The sequence below is a fragment of the Pempheris klunzingeri genome, chromosome 19, assembly GCF_042242105.1.
Source record: "Pempheris klunzingeri isolate RE-2024b chromosome 19, fPemKlu1.hap1, whole genome shotgun sequence".
Classification (NCBI taxonomy): domain Eukaryota; kingdom Metazoa; phylum Chordata; class Actinopteri; order Acropomatiformes; family Pempheridae; genus Pempheris; species Pempheris klunzingeri.
Genome location: NC_092030.1, coordinates 6,100,857 through 6,123,964, shown reverse-complemented (window position 1 = coordinate 6,123,964; position 23,108 = coordinate 6,100,857). Strand labels below are relative to the sequence as shown.

Here is a 23,108-nt window from a genome sequence, read left to right as displayed (position 1 = left end):
CAACATTCTGGCTCTTTGTGAAAAGCTATATTTGGCTAGGGGGAAAAGTCAGAGTTTTAGATTTAAAAAGTTCTGCGCACACCCAAAATGTCCACACATGCAGTGGTTAAAACATTGCTGCATTTGTTCGGTGCAATACATACCGAAATGAAAGGAAAACTTTTTGGTATGAGTATATGTACCGTTACAAACAACACATACGCATAGTGGAGACACACAAACACAGTTACAGTTTGATACTCACTCGCCGGCCAAACATAATGTTGCTGTTGGATGATTCTGCAAAACCTCAGATTACATTCAGTGAGGGTGTTTTTTTATCAGAATATTCCTACTGATATCTGTGGATGTCAACTACAGTATGGTTGAGATATGGTTAGGTTTAGGCAACTTAAACCACCTTCACTCAGGTGTGAACATGGACTTGCCCCAGACCAAATATGCCAAAAGGTGCCACAAAACACCCTCCACAATCGGGTATCTGTTTGCAGATCAGTTGCTTCCACTGTTTTCGTAGTTTAACATCTGTGATCTTGTCGTGCCATCTGCTTCTTCTCTTAGAAAATTAATAGGAGCAGCAAGTTCAGTCCGAGCATGTTGACGTGTTCTGTTTTGGTTGCACACAATTTGTCTTTTAAGATGTTCACCATGTCAGTTCAGGTGATCGTGATGTCTTGAATTCTCGCTGTGACTTTATGTCAGACTACATGTAGAGTCAGTGCTAGATTGCAGTCGGTCAACAGGGACGACAACAACTGTGGTATACGAAGTGTCACAGAGCACATAATAGAGTTTGTCAAATTAGGCAAGAGAAGGAATAAATATTGTGGGATGCTTGTCTTCATTGTGAGGTGTCACAGAATCAGTTGTTTTCCACAACAACAAGCTACACCACATTTGTCAAATCTGGGAATTGTTTTATCTGATCCCAGCAGTCACACTGCTTCCTGCATTTGCTGAGATATAAGTGCTTCCATACACATGCACGCACACACACACACGTACATGCACACACACACACACACACGCACACACGCACACACTGTGGGTGAACATGTTATGTCTTGTCAAGTTTGTTAAGTTTAGTTCATGTGTTTCTCTGTCCTGTGCCAGATCATCTTGTACCTTTCTGTCAAGTGTTCCCGCATCTTTAGTCTGTGTTAGTGAGAGTTTCTTGTGAGTGTTTTGAGTCTCATCAGGTTAGTATATATATTAAAGCTGCACATTTTTGTAATCTTGTCAAGCTTTTGAGTCAATCTTCTGTGTGCTTCTGGTCGTAACAGAACATGGTCACACATACTCACAAGCACAGTGTGTTCTGACTGTGTACAGTACAGAGCAGCGTCTCCGCACGTAGAAAGTCGATTGACTCTTGTGATGAATAAATTGTAAGTGCTCCCCATGCAGCAACGAGGGGTAATTAATCTGAATTGATGGGACTTTTGTTTTGGTTTAGTGACAGAGTTAAATGAAGGGCAACGTTTGTCTGAACTCAGCTCTGCTGCTCTGAAATCGCTCAAGAATCTTCCACAAATTACCTCCTTTCCACCACTCCGGTGGGATTGAGCTACCAAATCCTGCTTTGAACTGAGCTGACGGTTCTTTATCGATTTCACAGCCTGTGTGCTTAGCTTGTGGAAGAAGACATGATAGCTGTGAGTGTGTGTGTGTTTATTTGTGCATGTGTGTGCGCGTGCGTGTGTGCGTGCATTCCTTATTTGCTTGTCTTCCTTTTAAACTTTGAGACTGGCAAGCAAATGTGAACAGATATTGACGTCTTTCTTATTTCTAGGAGATCTGGAACATCCAGCAAATCTAATTTGGCATTTGTTTTGGGACAAACACACATCTGTGTTTAACATCTGCTCACAAGCTTTCTCTCTCGCACTTTAATCACTCTCTCCTTCCTCCTCCCTCTCTGTATTTCTGTCTTTTCTCTTTTTCATCACTCTCCCCTCTTTTTCTTTGACCTCTGCACCTCACGTCCCTCTTCCTACATTTCTTTCTGCATCTCTCAGAATGACAGCGTGGTGGAGAGTAATGAGGGGGATCCTTCGGAGAGTCTGAACACGCTGCTGACCGACATCTCTCTGGTGAGCCTGGCAGGCAGGCAGAGTCCCTGCTTTGGCCTGATAAAGATGGATGCGACACAGGGGAGAAGTGGGTGGTGGGGAGAGGATGGTAAAAAAAAAGAGGTATGGATGGACGGAGGTACTTGAGACATGGCTGACCGGAAGGCTTTGTATTGTAGATTGAGGTGGAGAAGAACAAGTGTTTGTACCAAATGAGAACGAGAAAAAGAAAGACAAGTAGAGCTTTGTGAAAGTAAGTGCTATTATAGCCTTTGTCCATTTTTACTTTGTTGTGTAGAGAGAGGAGAGTAGAAGCTGATCACTATGTGCCACCTGGCATGTCCAATTCTCCTTCTGCCTCTCAGCAAGAAGGAAGAGCTTGTGGTTGTACTTTAACAAGAGATATCAAGAGGTCTCATTTGTTTATTCTGAACAGCAGGGGACAAGAGGGAGGTAAAGGAAAAAGCTTTTAGTCTCCTGTCAACCAAGGATTCCAGCCAGTCAAATCATACCTTACTTTTCTTTTGTAAACATTCTTTTATGGTCATTTTATGTCTGTTTCCATACACCAGTGAGTCGCCCATGTTTCAGTGTTTCTCATTCCACTGTTCAGTTTGTGTTTGAGCACTCTTACCTTGAAACACAGGACACCGGTGGAATCGTGCAGATGAGCAGCAACGTGTTCAACTTGGTTTGGATGCATTAAACATACTGATGGGCTCTTAGTGTCACTAAAACTGGTGGAGTGATTAAACGGGCGAAATTGAGAATCGTGAGGAAAGGATTCAAGCACTGGGTTTAAACTTTGTTTTTAAATGTGCTTCCTCTACGTGTTTTAACTACGTATAACAAAAGTGAAGAATTAGTAATACCTCATTGTTCTCATATGAGGTGCATGTCTGAATTTGGAAAAACATTCTCAAAAGTCTGCAAAAATATGCCACACATCCAAAATAATTTAAACAAACTGATTGTACATTTATAAGACAGGACATTTCTTTGGTTTAGTGACTATTTTTACTCAGTAGTTGAAACAGTTGACAGTGTTAATGGATAAAACAATATTGTGCCCTCTTGCACAGCTCCATAAAACAAACAGTAAGGTCATATTTTGTGTCACGATCTATTGTGCCATAATACATTGTTACACCCTTATCCCTAATCAATTACGAACATATCCTCTCACTTCAGGACGACGTACAGTCCACAACAGCAGAATCCCCCCCCTCCTTCAAGCCTCCGCCTCCGCCCCCACCTGGGGTTCAGAGGCACCCGAGTAGACGAGATCAGCTCGACAAATGCCCCTCGTCCGAATCCTCCCACTCAGGGTTGTACTTCACAGCCCCGACTTCCCACAACCATAGAAAAGAGCCAGGACCCACCTCTCCCTCGGTGCACCACAAACGAGAACATCCCAAGGACCCTTCTCGGGACTACGCCGTCGTCAGAAAGAGAGACCCTTCGGTACCCTCCAAGAAAGAACAAATAACGGCGGCTCAGTTGTCTATGATCACCCAGCACAACATTGGCCCTTTCCCCAGGGTTCAGTCCCCTAGCAGAAACACCAAACCTGCTGCCCCGTCCCCCTCACCTCCACCTCCACCTCCACTCCCTGCTCCTCCTCTGCCCCCTTCTTTGCCCCTTAAGCCAGCGTCCATGTCCAAAGCCTCTCCTGGCTCTAAACAACAGTTTGTTACAGTGGAGGTTCACAGGCACAACGCAGAGCCCGACGTCAACGAGGTGCGGCCACTGCCCCAAGCTCGAGGTGAGGAACTCCAGAAGTAAAAGGTACACTACTTATATCAGGGGTCACATGGTTGTCAAATGAATAGCATGCACATGTAGGGCTGCAATCAATTGTTATTTTATATCACTGTGTTTTTTAAATTAATTTTTTAATGGTTCAATTGATACATTTTCAGAAAATATATGAAAAATGCCCATCACAATATCACAGAGCTTAACTTGACATCTTCAGCCTGCTTGTTTTGTCTGACCAACAGTCAAAAATCCTGAATAAACAAAATACAGCATTTTCTTTAGTCATAATCAGCACTACAAACATGCATACAAATCAGAAATTCATGCCCTCTAATTACTTAGGTATTTCACGCCCTTGGCATTAATAAATTTGGTCCCTTGAATTTAGAATTTGTGCATTTGAATTAAAAATATGCCATCAAGTAAAGTATGTTTAAAGGATGTCAAAGATATCCCAGTGTTATGTTCAACAGTCAGTTTAATGTAGCAAACAACACCAAAATGTCATATGTCTGATCTAACTTGAAGTGATTATGAAATAGTCACATCAGATTCTGCAGTTAGGATTTATATATATATATATATATATATTCCTATATATTCTGAGGTTTGTTAATTGTCACTGTTTGCAATAAAATGAGGAAATATGCAGTTTCAGTTACGAAGAAGATGTGCATGTAAAATCTCTAATTTACTTGGGTTTAATATACTTAAATGGGCAATTACCCAGAAGACTATTACTGTATGCAAAACATCACTAATCCTAATAAGCTTTTAATCTTGTGTTTAATCTTAAAATCAGATCTTTTTCAGAACGAATCTAAAAATCTAGGTTGTTTTTTTTTTGCAGTGCAGTTTAATTTGACAGCATTCAAACAGTGCCTTTTTTCTTTCATTTCTACACTAGACAAGAAAGATCTTAACGTTCAAGTAAGAGTAAAACCAGTAGAAATAAAAGTGTTGCCTCATACTAGAAGATTTAAAGCCAAATACTGTATGCAGTGTGTCATCATGTCTGCCTGTTTACTCTCAGGTGGCGCCCTGTCTCAGCTGTCAGACAGCGGCCAGACCCTCAGTGAAGATAGTGGGGTGGACATAGCTGAGTCAGGACACATCAGCAAAGACAGCAGTCCCCATTCCTCACGCACACGCCACCCCCGAGACACCCAGGGGGGTGGAGGGGACAACCCCTCCAAACCGGTGAGGGGGTGAGGCTCAGCTGTGAGCCACACATGGTTGGATGAGTAGATTCACTGTTAAACTGTTCAACTGTGAATGAGAAATGTTTTCAGATCATGTATGTCTTCAGCATGCCAGTGTGTTTCTGACTTTGGGAGGTCCTTGTCACCAGATGTCAGAACTTTTTTGGAAACTTTTTTTAAATAAGGACATTTTAGACCGTGACTGCTGGTTTGGAAAGTGAGCAACATTTTTGAACATGAACATTTTTTTAGACCTTTTTGGAAATTGAGGACATTTTTGGAAAGTAAGACTAATTTCTTCAAAGGCTTTTTGAAGGTTAATACTCAGTTTTACTGTTAAGGCTACAACTGTATTTGGTAGGTTAAGGTTAAGGTTGGAGTTACTGTTTATGTCACTATGTGGCCTCACAAATACAAACGTGGGTGTGTCAGAGTTACAGGTTGATGAATCGATGTGCTTTATTGCTAATAATACTCCTCCAGACTCTGTTCTCAATCCTAACTGTGATCTCTTCTCTCCTCCCTCTGTGTGCTCACACATACTATTTCCTTTGTTTCACTCATTTGTTTATTTCTTACTCACGTCATTCATTCACTCAGCCGCTCCATCATTTATTTCATCACTCACTGCAGTGTAGTGTAATGAAACTCTCAAATCGCTCTCTGGTTCTCATTGATTTATTGAGCAAATAACAAGTAGGAATGGGAGTAGCCTGATTTTTTTATGATGAGAGGACTGTTAGAGTCAACGTCTGTTTTAGATTGGAATTATTAGGCAGAAAATGTGAGGGCTGAGCTGACTTCATATCATAAAACCTGCATTTTATTGCAACGGAACAAGGCATTTACCTTCTTTTTATTCTTGAGTGTTCTGTAAAGAGGAAAATAATCTACTCATAAAAACTTCCTCAAACAAACTTAAAGAAGGCATTTGTTTGAGCCTTGTTATAATGGACTCATCTTTATGTCAGTCAAAACATACACCGCTTAACTGGTGCAGGATTGATTGCAGTTGTTAGCAAGTATGTAAATGTGGTGCAGATTCACTGAGGAAAATATTGCAAGCAAACATAATATGTGATATCATGTTGTAGAGAAGACTGATGTGAAAGTGAGCCAGCCAACGTGTGTATTACACACTTGTGCCTCTGTTCAACTAGCCTCTGTTGCCTGTACTGTCATTGAGTGTGTTTTCTGATAAAGGGGTCTAATTTATTGGCCTTTTCTGAAAAGTTTTAACATGTTTCGGGGGTTTTCCCATATTCTAAGATAAATGGGTGTCTGCTGTTGTGCTGGATAGTAAAATTCTATTATATAGTACAAAAGTTATATTCTTAGCATTCAACTCCTTTAGCTTTAGCTTTAACTTTAGCAGCATTGTCCATGGTTTAGGAATGTGTTATAATTGGTATATTCATTTAATTAATTGATATTCTCTACATTACCAATTAATATATATATGACTCTACTTAGAAAAGGGTCACTGATTGTGACATACTTGAGAAGCTATAGTCGTATGTTTTTACAGCAAAGGCAGTTACGTTAGAATATGGATATAAAACTCCAGGAACATTTCTCAGATTAACCTCTCTAAGAAAAAACATCCTAAACATCAAAAAAAAAATAAAACAGTTACAGAGGCCAGTGGAAGGGAAGCTTTACAAGAGCTGACAAGTGACTAAATAATAGGGAACCCTTAACTATATGTAGAAAATGGTTCTGTCTTCTGTCCTCTGACTTGCGAGAGCTTTAAGTATGATTGCTTGTTTGTGAATATGTCACAATGACATATTCACGAATGGCTCTTGAGCATGTGGGCTCAGAGAAAATAATGTTATTCATAGGATAAACAAAGGCAGAAAAATGCACGAATGCATAGAAGCCGTCAATTGTTGTGAATGTATTCAGGTTTATAAATATGCTTAAGTTATGCTCTTGTTATTTTATAACTTGTGCTCCTCTCACTCCCTTACTATAGCCGGGCCTGTTGGAGCCCACCTCTACACTAGTGAGGGTGGCAAAGAGTGCCAGCACCCTAGGTATTGCCATTGAAGGTGGAGCCAACACTCGTCAGCCGCTGCCACGGATTGTCACAATACAGGTGAGTCAAGAAGAACAAAATGATGTTTGAAATAATGCAGTCAACTCCATTTTGATGAATATTGTCCTTTGGCGAATATTATATCCTGGGTGCCTTCTTAAATTCTCTGCAATGGTACCGCGCCCAACTGCCAGGTGGGATATGATGTCCTGAAAGGCTTTCTTTGGACTCACACTGCAGCTGAACTCATTCACTGAGTTTCCTGCTAATTTTGTTCTCCTTGTCACAAAGATGATTACAACATTAATGGCCCTCATGAAAATGCTTGAGTCCCTGGAGGTGCAGTTATTTTTTAAATGTGAGCAGGTTGGTATAATGATATTTAGGCAGAATGAGCAGCAACTCCTTTTTGGAGAATAGCACCTTTTATATAAAAAGCTAAACGTTAGGCTAAGTTAGTATTAATCATGAGGCTGAATAGATTTGCACATGTGACATTTCAGGCATAGATTTCATATTTGCAGCATGCCTCTAGTGAAAACTGCTGGGAATTCCAATCTTCTAATCTTCTAGTGAGTGAAATCCACATTGACAGTTTAGGTTAGTCACCTCTGAAAAGCTATTACTGTGACTGGGTGTGCATATATCTGTCTGCCATGGAAATGTGCAAGTCAACAAAGCCTTGCATTAGCTCAGAACTATCTGTAACACTAATCATTTCCTAACCACAGAGAACCAGGGACTTACAATTTAAAGATCAGAGCAGTGGGTCGCCACAGACTACAGTCCACATCCTGTTCAAAGCTGTCTCTCAGCCTGTCACTCCTCAGAGGTGGTGATTGAAATAAAAAAGGATTGCTGATTGCAAGGGGAGGGATAAAAGGATTGGAAATCAGCACATTCAGAGTCAAAGAGTGCACTGGAAGAAAGAGCCGCAAGTATGATTGAAGGATGCAAAAGAAGTGAGAGTGCTGTTAATAAGGAGAGGAGGAATGAGGAGGATTTATTCAAATGAGGAGGTGGAGGTCTGATGTTGCAGGCAGATGCAGTATTTGGGTGTTTGGTGGCTGTGTAGGTGGTGGGAAAGTCATTGTGGGAAGGGTCCAAGTTTTTATTCTCATGTATATTTTTCTGTTTTTGTCTCCTAAAGCACTTTTTGCTACATTATTGTATGTTTCTTAGCTGTTACTCAGCTACATTCACTCACCAAGAAAATCTTGGAAAAATTGGAAATATTTTAAATAGTTCAAGTTTGAAATAATTGAACAGGAAAATGATTATCACAAAAAAAAAAAAATAAAGCCATGGACTTACTGAAAGAAAACAGCAAGCGGTGGCTTGTTACTTTTCAAGAAGTTAAGCGCTGCGGCTTAGTGTGCATTCATTTAACTGCCACATGGTTCTGCAAGCCTGGAAACTTCACTTCAACTGAGGACTGTCTCTGACAGAAGCACACAGAGCTTACACTTACTTTTACTCTTACAAGATGAGGCCACTGAAATGGTTCAACCCCTAATCAGTCCATCTCAACCTACAGACACTTGAGTGAGAGATTAATGAAAAATAAAAAGGCAGCTCATTGCAATGGATAATGGCAGAGGAAAAAAGTGCTCTCAGTTTTGTAGGTTTTTTTAAGGACAAAGAGATGAGGAGGTCCAATCATTTCATAAGCTCAAGTTAACAGAGTTAAAGTTAATTCAAACCATTCAGGCAAGTAGATTGAAATTTTAATCAAGGTAAAATTTTGCTTGGTCTCTAATCACTGTTCCACCTTTTTTGGAATTGCTTAGATTTAATCTAAACCTTTGTCTACTGAGGTACAAACCATATCGATCACAAGAGAGACAAAGCCACAAGTTACATGACACCACTGCTACATCCCTGAACAATAACCCTGTGAAGCTTCACAGTCATTTAGAGACATTCATAACATGGCTGCCTCAAGGTCACTTCTTACAGAAATGGAGAAATGTTCAGTTTTTTCAAGTTGGAAAAGTGAGCTGTAAAAACTTTGCTCCATCACCTAGGGAGAGCTAACTCAATGTTATTAGGCCCTTGAGCAAGACACACAACCTTTGCACTTTCCTCAGTCAGGACTAAGCATCAGAATGATACATTTATTTTGAAAAAAAGCAAGTAAAAATTGTTAATTTTGTTTCTGGCTTTCCTATCGGCATCGCTTTTATATGGGCTGTATGGTGGCATCACATCAGTGCCAGTACACTGTATAGTACTGTTTCTCTGTAGTATTGAGTCCAGATACAGCAGACCTCTGGCTTCTGTGTTTCCTGTATCTCTGGGCACAAGGGCTCTCGCCTCAAGTCATTCCTGCTGAGGATGAAGTACAGATGAGTAAGCCGCTGCTGGTTGGCCAGTCGTTATCGGTCCCCATCACCCCTCCTAAAGCAACAGCCCGTTATCACTGCCATCTTCCCATCAGCATGACCGACTGCTCCAGTAGCTCAGGGTAATAGTTGTAGGCTCAGTAAATAAGAGCGGCAATGATGTAGTCCTTGTGTGGAAGGCACTGCTCGTGTTTTTAGCCATCGTAATGAGGTCGGCTGTCGGAGTCAGGAGGAGGAAAACGTGGAGCTGTCACAAAGGAAAACATCATTCTGTATCTCATAGTATGTTTCTGAGACCACAAGAAAGTGGAACCTGTGAATATCAGGCTCTTTAGCTGATAAATGTTTCACTTTCTTTACTAGCTAGTTGCTACCTTTGTCAGCTGGGCAGGTAGCAGACAGTGGGTGTGTCAGCATCAGAATGGCTGAGGACACATCAGAAAGTCTACAGGGAAAAGCTGAAACTACACATTGTTTTCATCTTGGAGATATGGTGGCTTCTTTTGTAGAAGAGCAGGTGATTATCTCAGGGGAAGCAAAGCCAATCACGAGCCAGTCATCAACGAGCAGCCACGCCTCGTCAGCTGGAGTTAAGGCCGTTACATTTGCCTCTCAACATAAAGAACACACTACTTCTTGCCTTGGCACTTTGTTAATGGATGTAAAACATGCAGAGCAGAAATGTCCAAATTGAATGTTTGATGAATGTAGTTTAGACAAAAAGTGTTCTGAGCAGTCTTGTGGATCCTGCTAATGATTTTTACTTCAGACAGCAGTCATAACATGTCACCTGGACATGCTACCTTGGAGGAGAAGCAGACAAGATGAACAAACATGATTTTTTTATTCAGAGTGGCAACCAGAATGCTGGTTACTTTGTGGAGGGAGTACTCCAAAGCAGAGAAGAAGTTCCTTCGGCAGATCAGACTCTTGGCAGGGATACTGAAATTGATGGCATTCCAAGTTTTACTGATACTTGAGGGACTTGTTTGACGGAGATCTGTTGGCTGTTTCGGGAGTCATCTGATTTCATTCCTATAGAGCTGAGGCCTGAGCCCTTCTGTGTTGTGTGGATTTCGTCCCGTGTCCTGTCCACGTCTCAGGGTGTCACACAACATTAATAATTGCATTTGAAATGTGTAAGGATGTAACTGCAAGAGGGGAGTGTTGTTGGTCAGGTGAAAGCATTTCATTTTGCTGATCACACACGTCTTTCTAAAGGCGTGAGGCTGCATACATTTACTGCTGAGCCTTCAGTGTGTGCCTGCAAGGGTGGTGTGTGTGTGTATATGTGTATTTATGTATCTGTGAATGTGTGTGACGGGGCGTCTCTATCTGTGTGTGCTAATGAAGTACCTGTCACATTTATGGGTGGATGGTCAAATCTGAGCTTGGTTCACTGTGAGGACCTTGTTTACTTGGATGGAGTAGAACAAAGGACTCTTGTAAAAACCCTTTGTTGGTTTTCTGAGCTAGAAGAGTTCTTCTTGGCAAGATAGCCTTGGAATCTTTGTGCAGTTCATTTTTGCCATGATGATTACACACAATCAATCTTTAGTCTCAGAGATAAATACAAACCAAACTTTTAAAGCCCTGTAGGTCATTCAAGAACCCAAGAACTTATCCTGAACCTGTTTTTTTCTGTGAGCCTTGCTTGTGTGTTTCAAGTCTAATTTAGCAAATTGCTAATTTCAGCGTGACGAATGCCACCTGTTCATGAGTTGATGCACATTTGTGAGATGTGATCATTAGTTTCAACAACACCCCCAGCTTGCTATCTAAGGCTGCCTTTTCTGCTCTGTTTGTGAGCACATGTCATTTACAGAAGTATCAGAGCATACAAAATAACCTCACATAGCAGAACCTCAAGTCCAGCTGTCAAAGATCAGCAGATGAATACATGACAAACTGAGGGTGTTTTCACACCTAACCTGTTTGACATATGGAACTCTGCTACAGACTACACAGGTTTGTTTGTGGAATGAAAGTAAAAACAGACCAACCGCAGGACTATGCAAGAGCAAATACATGACTTTAGTATGAATTCATACACAAGATCACTATTAAATCCATGAAATGAAAAGAGGGGAACATAGTATACGATTGGTGAGTCCATTTAGTTCTGTTCTCCCTTTTGTTTGCTAATTAACAAATGTGTTCACACAACTCACTCTGACACAAGGCCCATTTATTGTGTTTATTGTGGATTCCCTCTCTCTCTCTCTCCCTGTTTCTCTCTCTCTCGCTCTCTCAGAGGGGTGGTTCAGCTCATAACTGCGGCCAGCTGAAGGTGGGTCAGGTGATCCTGGAAGTCAACGGCGTTTCCCTCAGGGGCCGCGAGCACAGGGATGCCGCACGCCTCATCGCTGAGGCCTTCAAGACCAAAGAGAGGGACCACGTGGACTTCCTGGTTACGGAGTTCAATGTGGCGCTATAGCTGAGTGGACGAGGAGGAGGAAGGATGATGACGAGGGCAGCACTAACAGAAAAAGAGTCAAGAGGACAACATGAGAGGAAGAAATTCAAACGTCTAATTATTCCAATTGCACAACTGTTTTCAATTGACTGAAGCGAAACACCACCTGATCTCTGAGCCCTTCTCCTTTCTCATTACCCCATCCTTGAGTCTGAACACATTTACAAGGTATTACTTCTGCTGTGGACTTTGTTCAGGATTCTCCTCAACGTGTTACCTCCCCACTGTGAGACCTTATGCACTAAAATGGAAAGTAGTGAAACCTATAACTTTTTTTTTGTTCTCTCAGTGTTAAAACTCGTGGATTTACAACCCTTTGAAACCCACTGGAACTTCCTGTAGCACTCCCACGTCTCTTGGTCGGTTTACTTTATTTATTTATTGCTTCTATCTGAGAGAAAACTGCACATCTAAGACTGATTCATGCTCGAGTTTAAATGCTCGCATTTGTATATGTAAAAATGAACAAATGTAGATACAGATGCATATATATACTGTACACATAAAGATACTCCTATATGAATTATAAAACCCGTAACCTCTGTTGCGTCATCAACATATAGTAATATATTTCAAAGATGATAATCATTCAGGCCATCCTGGAGTCACAGGATTCTACACATTTTACAGTGATGCTAGTGGCCTGTCTGCGTATTACCACCCTTTCACAAAAAATAAAAGATAAGATCATTTCAGGCTAACAAAAATAAACATTACATGTTTATATTTGATTAATCAGACATCAAAAAGACATTTGTTCATATGAATGATGGAACGATCCATTTGGGTACCACAAAAATGTGCATCATTCCCTGTTTCCTTTCCACTTCTCCATGCGTACCTGTATTATTTTAGACTTGTGTCCACATTTAGCCAGCTAAATCTGAAAATTTATGTTTATGTGTGAAACGGCATGCATTCATAACACAAATGATAAGAAACGGCTAAATTGCGTCTTCTTTTTTCTATTTCCATCAGCAAACAACACATTTCTTCATCACATCCAAAACCTGCTCTCAATCATCACTCATACTGTTTTAATACAGCTTTACTCACAATTTAGTTGTTCTCATTGACATTTTTCTCAGATACCTGAGCAAGTATGAAATGGTGATTTGATTGCAGGTTATAAATGCTACTTGTTAGCCAGGCTCCTGTGCTGCCACTACTCCATGAGCAACTATTTTATCAGAAACACAACTGAAGAGCAACTGGTGTGTCTGTATACAGTGCGGCCAAACAAACTTATGCCTTCTAATAAAGAAGTTAGTCAGTTCTTTGTCAATTGGCCTTTTCTTATCAGGTGGTTCAGGTGTTTAGCCTGTCACCTGCAGCTCACTGCTGCAGCTTACTGAGGCTGCTCGCTGTAGATCAATAATCCCTGCAATATTTAAAACCGATCTGCTGTCAGAAAATGCAGTTTGCAGTTTGCAGTTTGCAGTTTTTGCTGTCAGCCCCAATCTTGCTGAAAAAATTGTTGTTTCACGGTAAAAGCCATCCAGCGTTTCACCAGTTGAATGCTTTAAATGTGAAGCAGCAGCAGAAGTACCTTAATACAACTCGTATATAGTATAGGAGATGTAGGAGATTGAACAGTACAGGATTGCCTGCTACATGGTTTCTTGTTAATACCTCATGTGGGTTGAGGCAACTTTATTCCATTGCAGGAAAGGCAGAGCCTACCACTAACGATGAAAGCCTAAAAATAAAGTAAGATGTGAAGTGAATGGCTAATGATGAAAACATGCCTACCAAAAAAGTTTCCTAGTGCACACTAAAACACAAAGCGGACATGCTCACATTCACTCACTTTAGAGAGCAATTTTGAAAAGCTCACTTTTGTCAAATGCTGGATTAAAGATGTGCTTTTAGATTTGGCTAGCTTAGTGTGGAAGTATTCTCATAGGGGATAAAAACCAGCTTTTCCCTCACACCGCTCTGCATTCCTCCTGCTCGTCTCCACACTGAATAACAATTGATGATTTTATTTTGTAATTTCATAGTTTTAATTATATTCACCCTGGGGGTCTTGCTGAAGCCATGCTCAGTGCAGCAATTACACCCAAGAGGAGAGTAATGACACATTTAGAGGACAACACTGCCAGAGATTTTAAAGAGACTCCTCCTCACATGCTCACACATGTGTGTGCGTGAACACACACGTTTTATCCATTTATAGAAAGGCAATTAGGAGATAAGCAATCAGGTAGAGGAAGAGATGGAGCCAGTGAGAGAGGAAGAGAGAATAAGAATGAGAGGCTGACTAAAGTAACAAATGAGATGTGATTGCTGTTATGGACACTTGCTTCCTCTCAGGAAGCGTGCGCAGAGGATGTACAGCAAACATCCTCCATGTGTCACTCCAGAGGCTCAAATTAGGCTGCAGGTAGAAATTTGAAGTGAATTGGAATAATTAATCTAAGTGCTCTGTACGTGGTTCTGTGTTAGGTGTGCGTTTAATGCGAGTGGTGTGTGTCTGTCGGTAGTTAATGGAGGAAAATTGAAAAAATATGCTCACAACAAGGAGATGGCAAATAAAGACAAATGTAAATGCCATGAAAGGAGCTGCTGTATGAGAAGCAAGAGGAAGTGAAGCAGCAGTCTGGTAGTCTGGTCTTTTTGAAGAATGCCAACAGAGCAGCTGAGAAATTGCTATCAAACACTCCTGAATCATTCTGATGACAACTGAGAGAAGAGAACATTCATGCTTTGTTTTTACAACATATCCCAGCTGTCTGTCTTCAAAATGTCACCCTTTAATGGCTAAAAAACAAATGTTAGGGATGCACTGGTAGGGTTTTTTAAAGGTCATAGCCGTATCCAGTATGTTGGCAGCCATATATATAATGTAATGGCCAATAATGATCCCTAACAGGCGACCTGATGTAACTTAAGTTTGTTTTTTCGGCGAAAGAACAAATATACTTTGCCTCCTGTCTGTACACAGCTTTAACCAAACAGTCACTGTGCTATATAACTGAAATAATGAGCTAAAGAGGCTAAAAACACTCAGTAGAGCTGCGGAGTTGGTAAAAATTCTCAGTGGGTTCCCATATCACATTACACAGACTCACTCATTTAATGTTAAGATAAAAATATATTCACTTGGTGTTTGGTCAGAAGTGTTAGCACACCCAGCTGTGATATCACTGGGTGCTGAAGTACACATGTGAATCATTGCAGTAAGGTGAGGAGTTTAACGTCTGGAGGTCAGCAAAAACAAGATCTCCTGGTGTTGTTACTAAATTCCTCATTATAGTTGATATGGACCTGACGACATACAGTTTCAGTGCATCCCTAACAAATATCCAAACTAGGCTTTTATAAAGCACTTCTCTAGCAGCAGCCACTACTTTCCTCCATTAATCTAAAAATATGTCAAATTTGAGTGCAAGTCAACACTGACATTACACATTTTGCAGAATTTTAGTTTATTTGTAAGTCAGAAAATTAAAAGGTTTAAAAACTCTTATCTTCAATCAGTCTTTATTTATATAGCGCCAAGTCACAACAAGAGTTATCTCAAGACGCTTTCCATAAAGAGCAGGTCCAGACCAAACTAAGTAAGAGAGAGACCCAACGACCCCACATGAACAAGCATGAGGTATTAGGCAACAGTGGTGAGGAAAAACTCCCCTTTAACAGGAAGAAACCTCGAACAGAACCAGGCTCAGAGGTGGACGGTTAACTTTTCCAATTGACATTCTCCCATTTTCATGTACAATTAATTTCAAATGTTTTTGGAGCACACAGGATTGGGAAAAGATCCATACTGTATCTATATTAAAGGAGCATGAGAACTTTCAAAACAGGAATGAAATACATATTTTTAGGTGGCTTCCATTAAAACCAGACAGTTTGATGAATGTATGTCACGCTGCCACACAAGGAGTTAAAAGACAGATAAAAGTAGTGACATGATACAACTAAAGAAGAGAATCAGGATGAGATAAATCTTCTGTGGTTGGTGTTTTGAAGACTTTTAAAGGACAACCTGCACTTGTATATCATAATAAAAATTTAACAGTGAAAGCCATAACAGTAACTCTAGTCCTGTTGATGGATTTATAAACATTTATGTAGGTGATGTTGTGCATTGATGAGTCAACGGGCTTGATGAAAAGTTACTATGCTAAATTCTAGCATCAGTTTATATGTGGGGGAAACTTGGAGAAGCTCTTATAAACAAATACATGTACTTGTACGATTACTGAGGCATTGAGTGCAGCCATTAATTTGATTGAGAGACATTTTAACTGTATGCATATTTAAATTATACAAACAATGTCTTTACTCAATGCAACTGCTTAAAATTGGGGATGTGTCTGTGTCTGTGTGTATATGCATGAGTGTGTATGTGTGTGAGACAGAAGGAGCTAGATAAGAGGACAGAGAGCGATAAAAAGACATTCAGACGTATGAGAGCTGGTGTGCGTCCTCTCAGTGGAATTACTCTCCGTTAAACAATCTAATCTGGAAGGATTGGCTGCCACAAAGATCAAGAGTTTCTGAGCATTTGAACATTAATGACACCTTCCTTTTGAGACAGTAAATGATAAAATAGGAAAGGAGGAGGAAAGAAAAGAGGATGTCCATTGCCAAGCACTGGGATGGCTTACCAAAATAATAGAAATGTTGAATCTGTCTAATAAAAAGAACATACAATATCTTTAAATTAGATTTGATTTACAGTCACTTTGTAAGACCTTTCACATTAAACACAGAATGAGTTGAGGGAAATCTCCAGCCTCTGAGGCTAATGAAACCCTTTTAAAGTCATAAAACCCATTTTAATTAAAAAATGCATTACCACAAACAGGGAAACAGTTTAAACATGTTCAATACTCTTGCCAAAATGATAACTTAATACCTTATCAGTAATATAATGATGCATTTCTACAAAAGCTTTCTTTCATTTGAAGGATGAGGCACTTATTCTATAATATTTTTATTGTCAACAAATGTCATGAGAAGACCAAAACCAACAATGTTCATGTGTCTCTTAATACTGTCTGACTTCTTTGCCTTGTCTGTGGCTCTCAGCCTCAAGCCCACTGGTTCCTACTCATGGAAAGCTTTTAAAAATATGCAAATATATATATATATAGTATAACATATAGTTTCATTTTTTATGAAAGGCTCAGTCATTTCCCCAAACAGCTGGGCACTGTAGGACTATTTTACACGTTTGGTGCTCTAGTGAGTATTTACAGCAGCAGGATGTTGATGTGGGTTTGAGTCAAAATAAACGAAAGAGTTTTTGGACAATAATGGTTTCGACCAATTTGTTATTTGTTAGTTTCTTTTCATTTAAGTTGTTGATAATAAAATTATATTTAATAACCTCATCTTTTAACAGAATAAGACAACCATCCCAAATGTTTCATGTTCTCTAAGCATAAGGAGTATATAAGGCCTAAATAGGAAAATTGTGATTTATTGACCAAAAATATATATATTAGGGCTCAATACCAAGTCCTTATAAATGTTCAGACAGAGCCAATTTCCAGTGTATGAAAAGTTTAGAATCTGGAGATTCCTGGTTTTCACAGAGCTACAATGAAATCTGACAGTAATGGAGGACAAGTTAAAGTTGCAATCCCCTCATTTCATCATTTCATTGAAGTCGCTTTAACTGAGGTAAACATATTTCAGTGACCTCAGAGTCGCTGGTTCAATCTCTGCAGCAGCTACTTGTGTCTATAAATGCCAAAGTTCCCTTGAGCAAGACACTGACAGCCCCCCACCCCCCCTGCTGCTGGCTGTACCTCGCTCAGGTGAAATGTAGATAAATGCAAACATGTCTCAGAGAAAGTCAAATGTGAAAACTGATGAATAAAGCTCTACAGGAAAATCAACAGCCATGAGTACATGAACAATACATTTCCTTATTTATAAAGCATGTTGTAACTGCAGTGTCACCGTTACCTCCATAATGACCCCATCTTGTAGACACTTGTCGACATCGGCTCGGCCCACTCTTTGAACTGGTTTGAACTGATATTAAAGGGTCATCCAGGAGGGAGGGATGATGGAGGAAGCGATAGAAGCTGCTGACAGTCTCATTAATCAAATGCCACGACAGAGAGGTGCTGGCCTTGGCTCCAACATGAGACACAACAGCCCCGACACTCACTTGTTACTCGCGCTGTTGCAAGGTGCGATGGTTTGCCCCCCCCACACACACCTACCCCTGAACCACTCCTTCCCCGCAAAGGTCAGACTCATAAACTCACCTGATGACTCTATCGAACTTCTTATTTGTTTCACTGAGGGTGCCTCCTGCTTTATTAGCCACACAAGTTGATTTAGTCTGTGTTCATTTTCCCACCCTGCAGTGCTCTTCAGCCACCTCCTTTTGCTTTTGTTTTCCTGTCAGTCAGTCAGCCCGTCTGTGTTTTTGCCTGCTTCCTGCACATTTTATCGAGGAGTGTTGTACAATGACATGCTATTTATACAGAAAGTGTGTTTAATTTTTCAATAAAGATAACTGCACAAAAACTAGGAAGCTTTCTGCTTTTATTTTGAAGTAGGAGACATAATGTGCTCGATTAAATGGATGTTTTTCATGGTTTTTGGCCTGTTTGATCCATCATATAATGATATTTTAAGCCGCAGATTAATGCCCATGTTCAGGATATTGCTGCAATGTTTAAAATGTCCACACACTTGTGGCTATACACAGGAGAAACTGCAGAATAAAACCATTTGCTGCAGTGTATGACACAGACAACAATGCACTCTGTGCACACAAACATCCTGCAGACCCTGGTGCATTTTTCTGTTCCTATTCATCTGTAAACTGGGCTCTTCTTCATTCAGGCTCCTTATAGTTTTGTTTCAGCTCAACGGTCAATACAACAGATGCTATCAAGTTCAACAGTACGTGGATTGTTCAGCTGAAAAGCACGGCTTTCACATTCTAAACAAAATACTGTACTGAATTGTAGCTCCGTAAATTTTCTAAACCGCCTGCTTTGTTCAGGGTCACATGGGAGCGGAAGGAGCCTGTTCCAGCATGGGACTGCTTGTAGGAAACGACAACAATAGACATCACCTTGTTCCCCTTTTTAGAATTGTGTTACTTTACAATATTTGTGTCTGTGTTGTGTTTGCTGTGTGTTCTGAGCATTGTGGAGCCCTTTGAGGCAAATTGTTATTTAGGATTTTTGGGCTGTATAGAAAATGGACTCAACGTCAAACAAAATGACGAACATCTTCTGGGTCCAGCTTCTCAAATGTGAGGATTTTCTGTAAATGTGTAATATTTTTCAGAATCACAGTAAATGAAAATATGAATTAGGTTGCACCCCTGACATTGACCTCTGGGTCCAACTGGGCCACTGGGCTACCAGATTCTATACAGTTTATGATCAAAAGTCATCACCATGTCACCAGCTTGTCTTTCTGATGGGTGCCAGAGGTGCTAATAGGCATGACACGTATTTTTCATTGTGCAGCAGGGTCTTCAGTTCTGTCTGTGTGTTACACTGAAAGCAGTGAACACACAGACCTCTGGCACCCAGATCTGCCTTCAACAGCCAGTGATTTCTGAGACATGCACACCAGGTTCTGGTTCAGTGCCAGTGACCATATAACACTCTGACGTCGTGAGGGGGGGACTGATGTCAGCTTTGTGTTCGTCTCTCTGTCTGCGTGTTTCTCTCAGTTCACTTTCGTCCACTTTTTCCAACTACTTAAATGTGTTTCACTGAAACTGGATACATGATAAATGAAGAAAAGGTGTAATGATAATAACAGAATATTCTTATGAAAATAATTAGTAAAAAGTGATGATGAAATCTGAACATCCATAACATATCCTGTATTAACATAAAATGTTAATATTGCACCACACAGATTTTCTTTGGCCATTTACAGTGTGATATGACATAAAGGACATACATTACTATGTTCTCTCTTACTCTTACTCTACTTTGTATAAATTAGTCTACCAGGACAGACAAGCCTTATATATATTATATATGTATATTACAGTCACGTGTAGTTCCTGACAATCTGCTACTATAACAGCCTCCATTCAAACCAGTCCAAGTTCTTTCAAACCAAAATGGATGTTACCAGTTTTTACAGACCAGGCTTTGTGCACAGGGCACTGTTGTGTTCAAACAGGAAGGGGAAATTATTATTATAATTGTTTTTTTCTGTTTCATAATGTAAATATGCCACCTCATGAGGGGTGGAAGTAACAAAATATAATTAAATCAAAATGGAGGCAATGAAAAAGAGTTTTTTTTTATCTTAAGTCTTTTTTTTAAAGTAATGATTTAAAACTATATTCTAGAACTACTGATATGAACCATAATTTAAAAGTCTTGAAAAAAAAATACCAATTTTTCATATAATCCCACTGCACAATGTCTTTTTTAGAATTCTTTTGAAAAGATAACACACTTGTTGCATTATTTGTTTCTGTTTTAGTGTACATGAGTGTTTATATCAATGAAAACGTGTGTTGGACATCAGTAAAGATGAAAATGTAATTTTTCCCCTTTTAAACACAGGCAGGAAAAGATGAGCAGCATTTATCTGATGATATAGAAGAATACAGAAATGGCGCCCTCTTGTGGTCACCTGTTTGAACCGCAGTCCGACGGTGCCGCATAAGCAGTAGACACACTAAGCCCCGCCCCCGTGTGACCTCTGAACCAATCAGCGCTCAGGGTCTGCTTTCCAGTTTGAGCTATACGGAAGTTTTCGTCCTGAACTTCGCCTGTCAGGTAACACCACCTGTTACTAACTCTACAAGTTAAATTATCACGGGTAGACTAAGGTTAGAAAAGGATAATGTTACGGTCAGGGCCGCTGTTTGAAAAAAAAAAAAAAGTAAGACTTATACGCGGCCTGTCAAAAGTAACGTTAAGAATTGCCTGAAATACTAAACGCAGGGCCTTAACTCTCCACAGCCTTTAACCTGGGGGTTTCTTCTGGCAGCGTAAATCAGTGCCACACACCAGACTGATAATTAGCCTCACAGAAATCATAAACTCTGTCGTTCCTCGGATAAAAGTAACTTGTGTGACTCCCCCAGAGCTGAGACACCAACCCTGCGTGGCTTAGGCCGTCTGAGTCTGAGTGCGGCCTGTTTACGTTTGTTTTGAAGTGGAAGTTAGGAGTTAGTGATGGTAACTGCAGCCAACCTCCGAGGCTTTGGCACTGACTGTTAGCTAGCTTCATGTTACAGTCCCCACACTTTACCCCCACGGGTCAGAGGAAGACAAACGGGGCTAGTGAGCGGTTTAACGGTGTGTGTGTGTGTGTGTGTGTGAGGACAGCAGCGGACTGACGGGGGTTTGTTGTGGTGTGTGCGCCATGGTGACACGGGCGGGTCTGCTCTCAAGTTTTGTGGTTTTCAAGGCAACCGACCCTGTCGCTGTTTGGCGGCCACAGAAATCTCTGCTTTGCTCTGGAGGTCCTGCTGAGTCCGCTAAATACTCCTGTCTGTGTGGAACAGTTGGTAAGTTATCAAAGTTACTTCTTCTCCACAGGTGTTACTTTGATTTCTCTCTCTCTCTGTGTATGTGTGTGTGTGTGTGTGTTTTCTCAGTGCTCCCCAGCCTGACTGGTTGGACTGATGCTTGCAGCCTACTTGGATGTTGCTGAGCAAGTCTTTCTTGAGTTGGAGCTTCTTTTCGTTGCATAGGACACATGTTTGAAAGCTGCCTACAGGGGTACAAGCTGTTTTTTCTAACAAGGTGTGTTGTTGCTGCAGCCTCTCCTCTGATCCTGAAACTGTGCATCAGAGAGACAGTTTCCTCTGTGAGAGGCTGGTGTTTCCTCTGATGGCTCAATGGACAAGAGAAAATGTTTTCTCATGGTCTCTGCGGGAACCAGGTTTCACTAAATGTGTGGATGTGATTGCCAGCAAACTTGCTGTCTCGCAGTAATGGGATCCAGGTTTTCCAGCGATGCTATTTTATTTATCTTTTACTTACGCATCAGGCCAGATGGGTGTCAGATACATTTTTTCAGTCCCACTGCAAATATGATAACTGACTTTGATATAAGTCATTCACTTTTCAGTAATTTATTCCAATACCTGTTTAATTTTGTCTTGACACAAAGCTGCTGTACAAGAACTCTAATAAGTCTAATAAAACATAGTTTAAAATCATCAAAATTATTGTTTAAATCTGGAGATAATATTTAGATTTTTAATTAAGGCTGCAACTAACACCTTTATTATAATCAGGGAATGTGTTGATCAATTTATTATTAAGTCTATAGAATATTAGAAAATAGTAAAAAATGAAAGATTATTATAATTCCCCAGAGCCAAGATGATGTCTTCAGATCCAACAGTCTAAAACCCAAATATGTTGAATGAACAATGATATAAAACAGAGAAGAGCAGCAAATGCTCACCAGGGAATGATCAATAAACGCCTTAGATTTTCAATTGACACTGAATAGATTACTTTTTTCTTTTGAGTAAGTAATCGTTTCAGCTGAATTTTAGATGACTATACAGCTTTATTCAGTCACTCCTCTGACCCCCCCCCCCCCGGGCGGTGTATCTATCCTGTGTCCTCAGTGCTCCCTGTGCCTCCTAAGAAGATTAGCTGTCATATCTTAGTCCTGAACAGCTCGCTGTAGCTCTGCCAGCCTCTGGGCCAGCTCCAGCTACACTTCTCTTCAAACTGCTCAAAATTCAGCGGGTGTACCCCTGTGAAAATTCACAGAGTGTCCCTGTTGGCCGGGCTTCTGGATGTATGACAGCTTTGGTGGGACTGGCAATGACAGTACAGCCTGGCAGAAATCCTCTCTCTCTCTCTTCTGTCTCTCCTTCACCTTTCCCTCACTCATTCTGTCATTCCTTTTCTCTCTCTCTCTCTCTCTCAGTCTGTTGTTCCTATACCTCCTCCCTACCTGTTCATGTTTAGCTCACCTGACAGGGATGTGATTACAGCCCCGCTGCTGTCTGTCTGAGAGGAGCTGAATTAGCCTTCTGTCCTGGATGTGTACTGATGGTCATTGTCTGTTTACAATCGGTGAAGCCCCCTGTCAGGGCTTTAGAGCAGCTTAATTCCCCCCCATCTGGCAGCTGAGATAAATCCTTAGTTCTCCTTGGAATGAACAGGGAGCATGAACAGAGCAACAGGTGAGTTGTTTCTTTGCTTTATTTATATCAAAGAGAACTTTGGAAATCCACTAATTATGGAAAACCTAGAAATATTTAGAATTTAGAAA

General features: G+C 40.6%; 1 protein-coding gene across 1 annotated transcript in view; it reads left to right on the top strand.

Annotated features, from left to right (window-relative positions):
* The window catches only part of whrna (whirlin a), a 112,365-nt gene extending 100,507 nt beyond the window's left edge, over positions 1-11,858 (top strand). Inside the window, exons 9-13 of the mRNA XM_070850833.1 lie at positions 2,019-2,093; positions 3,264-3,837; positions 4,867-5,033; positions 7,014-7,136; positions 11,676-11,858. Of these exons, the coding sequence (XP_070706934.1) occupies positions 2,019-2,093; positions 3,264-3,837; positions 4,867-5,033; positions 7,014-7,136; positions 11,676-11,858 (1,122 nt within the window). The remainder of the gene's footprint in view (positions 1-2,018; positions 2,094-3,263; positions 3,838-4,866; positions 5,034-7,013; positions 7,137-11,675) is intronic.
* The last annotated feature ends 11,250 nt before the right edge of the window (positions 11,859-23,108 follow it).